We start from the raw sequence: 10,147 nt of genomic DNA on the forward strand, positions 1-10,147 counted from the left end.
GTAAAGACAGAACAAGAATTGTTATATATATAATAAAATTATAAATGAATAGACATTAAAAGACGTACCTAGAAATTTTTTATCTCATTTTATAATTTGATATTATTATATATTAATATCATATTTTAAAAATTCGAGAGAATATCGATTTAATTTATATTTAAAAATTAAATTAAAATGTATTTAAATAAAAATTGTCAAGAACACACAAAAATATTATATTGCTATATAATTCACATCCTGTGTATCAAAATAATATAATTATATAATTTAGTATAAAAAAGCAAGTTACTACATGGGTCGTTGTGTTTGCCGATAAAAGAGACAGAAGACTTGCAACCAGTTATACAAAGTGAATATTGCTTGCAATATTTCGTTGCGTTTTATATGCAAACCGTCTAGAACGAATTTTACAAGAAAGACGATGATTTCCACAATAATGACGCAGAGTTGCATCAACAACCAGGGTGTGTGTAGCACAGGATATTCCTGCTAAAGCAAAGCTACATATTTATAGAAGAAATATAGTTGTTTCCTTAATTCAAAGTCCTTAAATTAATTTATTGATTATTATTTTTAATCCTTTATATTCACCGTGATAGCGCCTAACATAATTAAAGTATAATGCTCAATTCCCAGTATCGACGTCATCAACTTCAAGTCTCTTTCGACAATAAGAGGCACTGCAATTATTATTTAACATTTAATTAATTATTTGTAACAATCTGTAAGTTTATTAAAACGTAAAATACATAGAATAGAATTATTACCTTCTTGATTATGTCTGTGACGTGACGATATTCTGGGAATCTTATAATTTATTGTTCGTATTATATCAAGAGTTGTGATTATCTGATGGAATTTTTAATTGTGCATTTAAATGTTACATTGTTTTCTATCTAACACAGATAAATCATTAAATTAGCATGATGAAAGTATTACGATAGACTAACGATCCCAATGAAGCCCAAAACAATCACATAAACTGAACTACCCATGACATAATGATCGCATAAAGAACAAGCTATTCGACCGATTCTCTGTAAAATAAAAGAAAATATATATTTTCTTTCCTTAAAGTTTTTAAAAATTATATAAATTTGTTAATTAAATTAATACGTTTAAAATAATATATATTTTATATATATATATATATGTGTGTGTAAAAAGTCCTCAAATTATTTAATTAATTATATATTTTTATAAAAAAAAATATATATATGTATTTCATTTTGTGTATATATTTATGTATATCATAATTAAATGCATTCAATTACAAAATGTCCACCATGGATTTTAATATTTCGTCGATCACGAAAAGCCATAATTCATTTCATATTCTAATTCCTCGTTTGGTAAAATTGTATTCCTTTTTTAAATACACATTTTATTAGACAATACGTTTAATGGATTTTTTTCATTCCAAATAGAAAAATATTAAACAATTCAATTAGTGAATTTTTTCGTTATATTCGCAATATGTCTTTCGCAAATTTTCGAGGTTGTTTTTTCCTTATCTTTCAATTTGTCACAATTTGACTAACGTCAATTGATTATCCATAATTCATAAATCTATAATAAAAAAATCCATAAAACGTCTGAAGTGTTGTTTTTAAGTCGCATTAATCGAATTTATTTTTCCGCGTGTCTGATTGGTGATCGATGTGAATTTTAATCTAAACCAAATTTTTATAAAACACATTTGATACAATTTATATAAAAAAATAAAATTTTTAGATAATACATTTCTTTCATTAATAATACGATTAAGTGAATTCTGATGCATTGATATGTTTATCATGTTAATAATAATTTACATATATATAATTAATATTTTTATGTGTTAATGGTAAAACCATTAATCACATATGTGTAAATTATTATTTTCCAATGACTTGTGAAGTTTGATTAATAAACGTATGCTCTCCAGTAGCGAGATATCTGAAATAATATTGTAATCAATAATATGAAGTGAGCGAATTTTACTGTTATTACAAAATATAGTTGTACTATATATATTTTAGAGATGTCAATTTGTACATATATACAATTGTAGTTTTTCGTTTTATTTTAATTACATTTATTAATTTATATTCTCATTATTCGATTTCTTCCTTTATTTTATATTTTTTTGTGTCTGCAATCTTCTTTTTGTAAATTTATCAGTCACATATGCTTAAAAAAGTATTATTTTTCTTCTATATATACTTATATATTATTTATATTACATAAAAATAATATGTATAATAATTAACATTTTATATGTATACATATATTAGTGTCAAAGTATTAAGTCTTTCGTTCTAAAAAATTTATTACCATCTATGAGCCACAATGGATCGCGCGTCAAGTTTTATTCGCAGCAATGAAGGTTATCCGGAAAAAATAAAAATTTGCGATGGTCGTCGAGCAAAAACGGTATATTGCAATATTCAAATTACATTTAATATGATATACAATCTAAAATATTATATAATAAGAATTTGTCTTCTTTTATATTATATTGTTGTTTTATATTATATTGTATATTCTACATTCAACAAAGATGAGAATATAATGCTAAAAATTAAAAATAAAATAAGTAAAATATATATATATATATATATATATATATATATATATATGCAAAAAATTTATGTTTTAAAATAAAATAAAATTTGATCTCTATTTACGCACACACACACACACACACATAAAATATATATTTCTATACATAAGAATATATTGTATTATTATATTATACTTATTTATTAAAAATATATATTCATATTTTATCTTTATACAATTTTCATTCGATTCTTTTTCTTTTGCAGGTGATCGAATCTAAAATTTCATCAAATATGTTTAAGAATCGCTCTAACAGTTCTCAAATGATTGGAAAGATTGATAAATCGCTGGAAAAGAAAACGTATTTCAACAATGAAATTTTAAAGATAATTAGAGGAATGTTATTAGCTTTACCGATATTGTTCTTATGCTATTACGGACCAATGCAATACAGCATCTTGGAGAATGGACAGATCCTTCAAGGTTTTCTTCCGAGAAAAACAATCATGACATTTAGTTTGGGTTATTCTGTCTCGCATTCCATAATATATGCTATTGCAACTGGCATGCTCATCTATTCCGTTATCTTGGTAAATAACATTATTCTTGGGTGACATTTTATGTATTATATTTCTTCTTTTTTTTTGATATTATACATATTTATTTTACACATTAACATTTTGTATATGACTTTTATATATTTATTTTACTTTGATTATTACGCGTTTTAGAAACAGCCACAATTTAGTTTGCCCCTCATGGGTCTCTTTATGGCCGAACTTGTCTGTGATTCTTGCGATGCGATTGAAATGGTTTGGTATCTTTTTGGATATCTTCGGTTACAAACCGCGCTACTTTATGCTACAGGAATCTTTTTATTGATCGGTAAATTTCTTTTCTATTCTTCTTTTTTTTCTTTGTACAAAAAAGTAGCACAACAAAGAGAGTATTATATATATATATATTATATTATATATATATATATATATATATAATTATATTTATATATATATATATATATATATATATATATATATATATATATAATTTTTATAACTCTGCTTTTATTATATTTAATTTATTTTTTTTGTTTTGAATTGCTTTTGTATAATAGAGAACGCTTATGTGTCGAATCATTTGTATTGTATTTAGTGATAGAAATATGGACATGGCTGGGTGTTCTGCAGCTCTACGAATATCGAAATTTTCAATCGTAGTAGGTGACAGACATCATAACGATGTGAGTACGAAAATTTATATCATACATTTCGTATTTCATATATATTATACATATTTTTATTTATTTTTATTTATTTTATTATAGATATTTTTCATAAATCTTGCAGCAGTATTTCTTAAAGAAATACTTATTTCTTCTTCAAATTGTTTTATTTTTTAATTTCGTAAAATCTTATCGTGAAAATTTAAATATTGGAGTGCTTTTTTAATTTTTATTTCTTAAATGCAAATTTTCAGATAAGATTACATTAAATTTTTTCATGGCTTTACAAAGGCAAGATTTTTTAATTATATATTGTAAGTTCCTAAAAATTTTCAATCATATGGACGGTAGGACAATCGAGAACGTTGACAGAGCATCGTGATTTTAAATCAAGTATTTGTACTTCAGGACATTTATCAATTCTGAAAAAATAAGAATTATGATAACAAATATATGATGATATCATATATGATATATTTATATATTATGATATCATATATGATATATATTATATTATTATATTACATATATTACTTTTTATATATTTTATTATTTGTATATTATTTTTTCTATTAAAACATTTATAGAAAACAAAAAGGAAAATAATTTTTAATTAAAAATACCTTGGACAAAATTTATGTAAGGCGTCCTTTAAATTATAAAGCGTTGTATTTTTCGATATTTCCTTTAATAAAAATCCTAAAAATGCTTGACATTGTACTTCTGTTGCTTGTAAATCAATGGTCGGGTCAATCGTAATTAATTTGCTGGACGTGTAATCTCGTTTTTCTCCCTTACTTCAATAAAATAAAATCATTTAGAATTATTAATTATTAATTATTAATCATTCATTCATCACACTTACGTCCATCGAAATTTATTCATTTTCGACAAGTTGCAATACGTGCTAGGCTGCATAGCAACTCCGGGCGAATTCCAAAGTAAATATGCTCTTGCTGCCATCAGCAATAATCCGTTGTTCAAATTGTTTGCAACGCTCAATAATTTTGACCTTATAATTGCAAAATATAAGTAAAAATTATTATATATTAATTCTGATGAAAAAAAATGTTTCTTTGTTATATATTAATTTATTACTTTGACAGTTGAACTTTTTATATAAAAGCTTTTGTTTTTCATTTATTTTTTGCTAACATTTTTCGAGAGATTTAACGTATCTATAAAAAGTAAGTCAAGCTAGAAAAAAATAATGTTGCAAAATATATAAATATATTAAATAATCCTGTAAATCTCACAACAAATGGCATAAATCTAAATAAACATAAAATAACTATTGTATAAATAGATAAGAGAAGTCAAGAAAAGTCACGAATACGTGACATCAATCGATAATCACTGACAGAACGAAATAAACCATTCCACATATGTAACTATAACAGCTGTCAAAGTGTTAAGCTATTTTTCGCACACAATAATTAAATATATATAATATATATATTAATAAATCACATATAATTATATATAAACATACAGAGAAAAATATCTTATATAGATTACATGTACATACGTACATATTAAGTATTACATTATATTATATATTAATTAGAGAGGATGTTATATAATAATTACTTGCTGAAGAATTCGTCGATCGATAAATCGGCTATGCGAATATTAGTATTTTGGGTGGCTAGTGCTATTTTGAAATGAGCTTCCGGGATGTTTAACGCATCGGAAGTACGCATCAAATTAATCAAGTGTATCTATATAAAAATATATATACTTTATTAAATTAATTCGCAAATAATATTTTTATTATAGCAAAAGAAAAAATTTAGGTAACAAGCGTTTATTATTTTGATGTCAAATGACGTGCATTTGCTATTTGAGGAATTAATAAGAATACAATCAATTAAATGTTTCTTGTAAAAGACATGATATTTTCATAGACGTAAAATTTCTATGTCTTTTCCATAAAAAAATGTTTGCTCTATATAAATTTATATCAAAATATATATTAAATTTATATTAAATGTATATTAAAAATAATACTTTATTACAAACATAAATTAATTTTACTTACTTTTAAATAAATCTAAATATAATAAATAAAATTAAAAAATGTTGACATACGTTCAGATCAGGTTGCTCTCTCGCTGTAGCCTCGATATAGCAGAATTCTTTTTTGGACCAAACTTGCGTAGCTTCTTTCACGAAATAGACATTGAATTTATGCTCGTCTTCGAAGATATTATATTCACTAAAATGGTTATAGATTATATCATTAAAACTTATATACTTGTCAATTCTTAAAGAATATGAAACATTTTTGTTATCACGTATGCGATGTTTTCAGATGTAAATTAGTAGTAAGTTTTTGTATTTTCTTGAAAGTATTGAAAAGATCCTCGATAAGATTACGTACCAGCAATTATCATCGCTAATTGCGGGAGAGCAAAATATTGCCGTGACGAAAGCAAAAAGGACCAAGCTGCTAATGATGAGACACGCTGCCATGAATGAGGAGAACAGGTCGTTCGGCCATCTCTTTAATTGATGTGCGACACCCTTGAGCATTAGGGAATTGTATTGAGCACTCTGAATCGGACCTTCGCTGTACATATATGGCACATCAACAATTCTGACCTCGCTTTCGTCCAGGAAAAAAGGAATTCTGTCCTCGTCAAAGTCTGCGAAAATATATAAATTCTCCTCTAAGAGTTTTCTTTTATTACTTAAAAATAGAGATATTCATATATTTCGCAAAGAAGCGAAAAATGACAACTTTTATAAAGAAGTTGCATATGCTCTTCAACGCGATACACAGGTAATATATTTGCAATTGTAAGAAAGTTTCGCAAAATTGAGAATTTTGACACTTTCGAATTTTGACACTTTCAGATACTTACACTTGGCTTTCGACATTCTACCAAACTTTATTACACTGTATTACTTCGGACTTTCGTCAACGTCGCTTTAAAATCCCAACTCGGCGATTTGCCGAGTCGACACTTCATAATAAAATCACGTGGACTTGTATCGAGCGATGTTGAGAAATCGGCGAGGTATCCAGATTGTGTAATTCAAGTGTCACACTTTTGCAAGTTTAACGCGAATTTGCTGGGCAGACGACACATTCGTTTGTTAATTTTATTCTTTGAAACACAAAACTCTGCTGTTTTTTAATGAAATATTCGATAGCTCGCGACACAATGAATTATTGCATAGATATTTTTTTATTCGCGAGAGCCTTACTTTTATGTACGATAATGACATCGTAAAAAGTATAGAAAGACTCAAACGTGACTCGAACGTGGTAGCGAATTTTATGTTTGACATGATTCGAAATCTATCGAAGAATCGAGATATCGAACTCGAGATATCGAAACTATCGAGGAGAGTCTTCAAGCGACACCTAGGCGCGTAATTTATATAGGAATAATTCAAAACATGTTAAAAATAATTGGAATTGGAGAATTAATTCGTTCAACAGCGATAATTATTTTCTTAAATAAATTTTTTTAAGATGATGTAACAAGTAAATATGGTAAGTATTATTCTTTTGTTTACATATGTATTTATGCCATGCGCATGTCAAGACGTTTTAATATTTTAGGTTACCTCTGCTAAGGTTAACAAGCGTACGTTACAAGAAGATTAGAGGATTCAGAGGGCTTGAAGGAAAAAATAATGTCGGCCGCAAAGCCAGAATTAAAAAATTGGAAGGAATACAATCGCAAACGGAAGGAACTTCGAAAACAATGGAGGGAAGAGAAGCTGATGAAGAAGATTAAGAAGCAGGAACTCGAAAAGGAATCGAAGGACGAGTCCAAGGAGCACGTGGAAGGAACGAAGTGCGAACGGAAGGATATCTGCACTGTGAGCATCGCGGTACCGGGATCCATCCTTGATAACGCCCAGTCCCCGGAGCTGCGAACATATCTGGCAGGACAGATCGCGCGCGCGGCTTGCATCTACAGGGTAGACGAGATCATAGTGTTCGATGACAAGGGTGACGTTACGGAGAGTGAGAGAAAAAAGATTAGGAAGGACGATGCGCTGGGCGAAGCTAGGCTTGGATGCCTGCAGTTGGCCAGGATACTGCAGTACTTGGAATGCCCGCAATACCTGAGGAAGTATTTCTTTCCAATTCATAAGGATTTGCAGTACGCTGGTGTGTTGAATCCCTTAGACACACCTCATCATCTCAGACAAATGGACGAGTCTCTGTATCGAGAAGGGATAGTCACCAACAAGCCTATAAAAGTCGGCAAAGGATCTCAGGTAAATGTAGGACTCTTGAACGAGGTTCATGTAGATAAGATGCTGATGCCTGGTTTAAGGGTGACAGTGAAGATACCAATGGAGCAGCCAAATTCAAAGAAATTAAAAGGTATCATTGTACCACCTAATGTACCCCGTGCAGAAGCTGGAATCTACTGGGGATATACTGTCAAGTTAGTCAAGCATTTGACAGAAGTGCTGACAAATTGTCAATATAAAGGAGGATACGACTTGACAATTGGTACATCTGACAAGGGAACATTAATCGATGAAATAGAAGCAAAGAGTTTAGAGTATCGCCACTGTCTCATAGTATTTGGAGGTGTCGCCGGATTAGAAGCTGCTGTGGATGTGGATCCGAATTTAGACGTCGATGATCCATCCTTGTTATTTCATAAATATGTGAATACATGTCCTCAACAAGGATCACGGACAATTAGAACAGAAGAAGCTATTCTTTTGACTCTAGCTGAATTAAGGACTAAATTAGTGCCTAAACAAATCACTTTCTAAAATCAATAATAATAACAAATAATAGGAATAAATAAGTATATCATATCTTGTCTCTAAAATCATATTAAATCTTGTCACATTAACTGTTTTTCCATCAAAAATATATACAGATTTTTGTACATATATACTTTTATAAAAATGTTAAATGTTTTCTCAAAAATGCTTTGTTTATTCACATTATTTTCAATTTCATTGCTATTTTGAGTGGTTGTGGTCCAAATAACAATTTACCGTATCTCGAAGAGTTGTAATTGCTTTAGCTTGATCAGTGGAACCTATGACAGCTGTGCCAGACACAATCATATTAGCACCAGCCTGAAAAGATAATTCAAATCAATATATAATTAATTGAAAATTTAGTTTCATACAAGCTAATTTTCTCTGGAATGTTTTCTTAATGATATTATTTATTTATTAAAATAATTTTTGATTACCTTTGCACAGGCTTCAATTGTAGTTGGACCAACTCCCCCATCAACTTCAATATCTAATCCAGGATAATTCTCTCTCAACCATGCAACTTTCTGCAACATTGGTTCCATAAATTTCTGCCCACCGAAGCCAGGTTCTACAGTCATTATTAAAATCAAATCGGCTAGATCCACATAATCTGTTATCATATTTACAGGTGTTCCTGGTTTAAGTGCCACACCAACCTATTTTAAAATTAACTTACAATCCATTAATATTCCACTTAAAGTATATAAATTTTTAGATAGTATTACCTTCATTCCTGCTTCCTTTACTTTTCTACAGATCAAAGGTACATCTTTTACTGGCTCGACATGGAATGTATATTGATCTACATTAGCATCAGCCATGGGCTCGATCCACTGTAATTATTCATTTACTTTCCTTTAATTCTTATCTCATGTGTATCTCAAAATTTATACTTATAAGCATTTGTTTGTGTAATTTTTGAAAAAAAATATTTGTGCTAAAGTAAAATGGAATCTCACATACTTGTTCTGGATTAGATACCATCATGTGTGTCTCGAAGAAGGCATCCTTTATTTTACTACGAAGACACTTTACAATCGGATGACCGAACGAAAGATTGGGAACAAAATGACCGTCCATCACATCCAAATGCAAATAATCCGCGCCATTGTCAAGTAACTTTTGCGATTCTTTGTAAAGTTGTGCCAAGTCAGCGTTTAAAATCGACGGGCCGATTTTTGCGCTCAAATGTTTCGCCATATCACTTTTTTAGAAATGAACAAATATTAAGAAATTGCTTGCACAGTTATAATATGTATGTCCAGTGTGATTTCGCACTGATTATGAGATAAATTAGAATGTATGGAAATATGTAATATAACTCGCGGCGAGTGATAACCTAACTTAACCTGCAACGTTAACGTAATTGCCAGAGATCAGCTGATCGCATCTAACACCAGTTAGATTTTCTGATTTTTTGTCTAACATGTGGAATTCATCTGCAGGGACGAGTTAGGGAGACTGTATGAGACGCGAAATTTTAAACACCATTGTAAAATGACTGCTTCAGATTCTATTGTCATATATATTTGACGTTTAAAACAATCAGTGCCCGAATTTTTATCTTATGCTCCGCGTAAAAAAGTTATGTTAAATAGAGAGAGAGAGAGAGAGAGAGAGAGC

At 29.0% G+C, this 10,147-nt stretch overlaps 5 protein-coding genes across 15 annotated transcripts; 2 read left to right on the forward strand and 3 right to left on the reverse strand.

Annotated features, from left to right (window-relative positions):
- Positions 1-202: 202 nt before the first annotated feature.
- LOC145972157 (uncharacterized) lies at positions 203-1,550 on the reverse strand. Of its 5 annotated transcripts, none has more exons than XR_014439080.1 (5): positions 1,278-1,541; positions 943-1,040; positions 771-852; positions 595-683; positions 203-489 (listed from the first exon to the last, which is right to left on the reverse strand). XR_014439080.1 is itself a non-coding variant. In XM_083100510.1 (5 exons), the coding sequence occupies exons 1-5, from the start codon at positions 1,289-1,291 to the stop codon at positions 292-294; spliced, it is 462 nt and encodes a 153-aa protein (XP_082956636.1). In that variant the 5' UTR covers positions 1,292-1,550; the 3' UTR covers positions 203-291. The 5 variants fall into 5 exon arrangements, 4 of the variants coding, with proteins under 4 accessions (XP_082956636.1, XP_082956640.1, XP_082956618.1 ...); XM_083100510.1 differs by having other exon boundaries at positions 203-492; positions 954-1,040; positions 1,289-1,550; XM_083100514.1 differs by having other exon boundaries at positions 203-503; positions 954-1,040; positions 1,278-1,549.
- Positions 1,551-2,025: 475 nt separating this feature from the next.
- Positions 2,026-6,434, forward strand: LOC145972229 (uncharacterized). Of its 4 annotated transcripts, XR_014439102.1 has the most exons (7): positions 2,026-2,184; positions 2,280-2,418; positions 2,814-3,137; positions 3,279-3,432; positions 3,700-3,787; positions 5,076-5,156; positions 5,337-5,471. XR_014439102.1 is itself a non-coding variant. In XM_083100672.1 (6 exons), exons 2-5 carry the CDS (start codon positions 2,335-2,337, stop codon positions 3,762-3,764), a joined length of 627 nt encoding a protein of 208 aa, XP_082956798.1. In that variant the 5' UTR covers positions 2,026-2,184; positions 2,280-2,334; the 3' UTR covers positions 3,765-3,787; positions 6,122-6,434. The 4 variants fall into 4 exon arrangements, 3 of the variants coding, with proteins under 3 accessions (XP_082956798.1, XP_082956786.1, XP_082956777.1); XM_083100672.1 differs by lacking the exons at positions 5,076-5,156; positions 5,337-5,471 and adding an exon at positions 6,122-6,434; XM_083100660.1 differs by lacking the exons at positions 5,076-5,156; positions 5,337-5,471 and adding an exon at positions 4,121-4,449.
- LOC145972209 (uncharacterized) lies at positions 3,600-8,839 on the reverse strand. Of its 2 annotated transcripts, none has more exons than XM_083100629.1 (7): positions 8,756-8,839; positions 6,153-6,417; positions 5,861-5,987; positions 5,360-5,490; positions 4,635-4,781; positions 4,393-4,566; positions 3,600-4,191 (listed from the first exon to the last, which is right to left on the reverse strand). In XM_083100629.1, the coding sequence occupies exons 2-7, from the start codon at positions 6,347-6,349 to the stop codon at positions 4,092-4,094; spliced, it is 876 nt and encodes a 291-aa protein (XP_082956755.1). In that variant the 5' UTR covers positions 6,350-6,417; positions 8,756-8,839; the 3' UTR covers positions 3,600-4,091. The 2 variants fall into 2 exon arrangements, with proteins under 2 accessions (XP_082956755.1, XP_082956744.1); XM_083100618.1 differs by lacking the exon at positions 8,756-8,839 and adding an exon at positions 6,637-7,028.
- Positions 7,020-10,119, forward strand: LOC145972188 (28S rRNA (uridine-N(3))-methyltransferase). 3 transcript variants are annotated; one of them, XM_083100590.1, is made up of 4 exons: positions 7,020-7,274; positions 7,344-9,359; positions 9,502-9,886; positions 9,970-10,119. In XM_083100590.1, exon 2 carries the CDS (start codon positions 7,418-7,420, stop codon positions 8,522-8,524), a length of 1,107 nt encoding a protein of 368 aa, XP_082956716.1. In that variant the 5' UTR covers positions 7,020-7,274; positions 7,344-7,417; the 3' UTR covers positions 8,525-9,359; positions 9,502-9,886; positions 9,970-10,119. The 3 variants fall into 3 exon arrangements, with proteins under 3 accessions (XP_082956716.1, XP_082956725.1, XP_082956707.1); XM_083100599.1 differs by having other exon boundaries at positions 9,502-9,639; XM_083100581.1 differs by having other exon boundaries at positions 9,502-10,119.
- On the reverse strand, positions 8,572-10,123 carry Rpe (ribulose-phosphate 3-epimerase). Its single transcript, XM_083100639.1, has 4 exons — positions 9,488-10,123; positions 9,250-9,357; positions 8,959-9,180; positions 8,572-8,839 (listed from the first exon to the last, which is right to left on the reverse strand). The coding sequence occupies exons 1-4, from the start codon at positions 9,722-9,724 to the stop codon at positions 8,720-8,722; spliced, it is 687 nt and encodes a 228-aa protein (XP_082956765.1). The 5' UTR covers positions 9,725-10,123; the 3' UTR covers positions 8,572-8,719.
- Positions 10,124-10,147: the final 24 nt, after the last annotated feature.

The sequence above is a fragment of the Camponotus vicinus genome, unplaced genomic scaffold (genome assembly GCF_025532165.1).
Source record: "Camponotus vicinus isolate PSW18456_S1 unplaced genomic scaffold, iyCamVici1.0 SCAF_1, whole genome shotgun sequence".
Taxonomy (NCBI): Eukaryota; Metazoa; Arthropoda; class Insecta; order Hymenoptera; family Formicidae; genus Camponotus; species Camponotus vicinus.

Bases quoted from the DNA above. Each gene is read 5' to 3' on its own strand.
- LOC145972157 (XM_083100492.1), bottom strand. From the start codon at position 1,325: ATGGCTTTTCGTGATCGACGAAATATTAAAATCCATGGTGGACATTTT. The intron at 684-770 runs GTAATAATTCTA...TAATAATTGCAG, and splicing joins TCACAGACATAATCAAGAAG to TGCCTCTTATTGTCGAAAGA. The intron at 493-594 runs GTGAATATAAAG...GCTTTGCTTTAG, and splicing joins TTATGTTAGGCGCTATCACG to CAGGAATATCCTGTGCTACA.
- LOC145972188 (XM_083100581.1), top strand. From the start codon at position 7,418: ATGTCGGCCGCAAAGCCAGAATTAAAAAATTGGAAGGAATACAATCGC.
- LOC145972209 (XM_083100618.1), bottom strand. The intron at 5,491-5,860 runs GTATGTCAACAT...ATTTTTATATAG, and splicing joins GAGAGCAACCTGATCTGAAC to ATACACTTGATTAATTTGAT. The intron at 4,192-4,392 runs GTATTTTTAATT...TTATTTTTTCAG, and splicing joins TTACATAAATTTTGTCCAAG to AATTGATAAATGTCCTGAAG.
- Rpe (XM_083100639.1), bottom strand. From the start codon at position 9,724: ATGGCGAAACATTTGAGCGCAAAAATCGGCCCGTCGATTTTAAACGCT. The intron at 9,358-9,487 runs GTATGTGAGATT...GAATAATTACAG, and splicing joins TGGTATCTAATCCAGAACAA to TGGATCGAGCCCATGGCTGA. The intron at 8,840-8,958 runs GTAATCAAAAAT...TTATCTTTTCAG, and splicing joins CAATTGAAGCCTGTGCAAAG to GCTGGTGCTAATATGATTGT.
- LOC145972229 (XM_083100672.1), top strand. From the start codon at position 2,335: ATGGATCGCGCGTCAAGTTTTATTCGCAGCAATGAAGGTTATCCGGAA. The intron at 2,419-2,813 runs GTATATTGCAAT...TTTCTTTTGCAG, and splicing joins ATGGTCGTCGAGCAAAAACG to GTGATCGAATCTAAAATTTC. The intron at 3,138-3,278 runs GTAAATAACATT...TACGCGTTTTAG, and splicing joins TCATCTATTCCGTTATCTTG to AAACAGCCACAATTTAGTTT.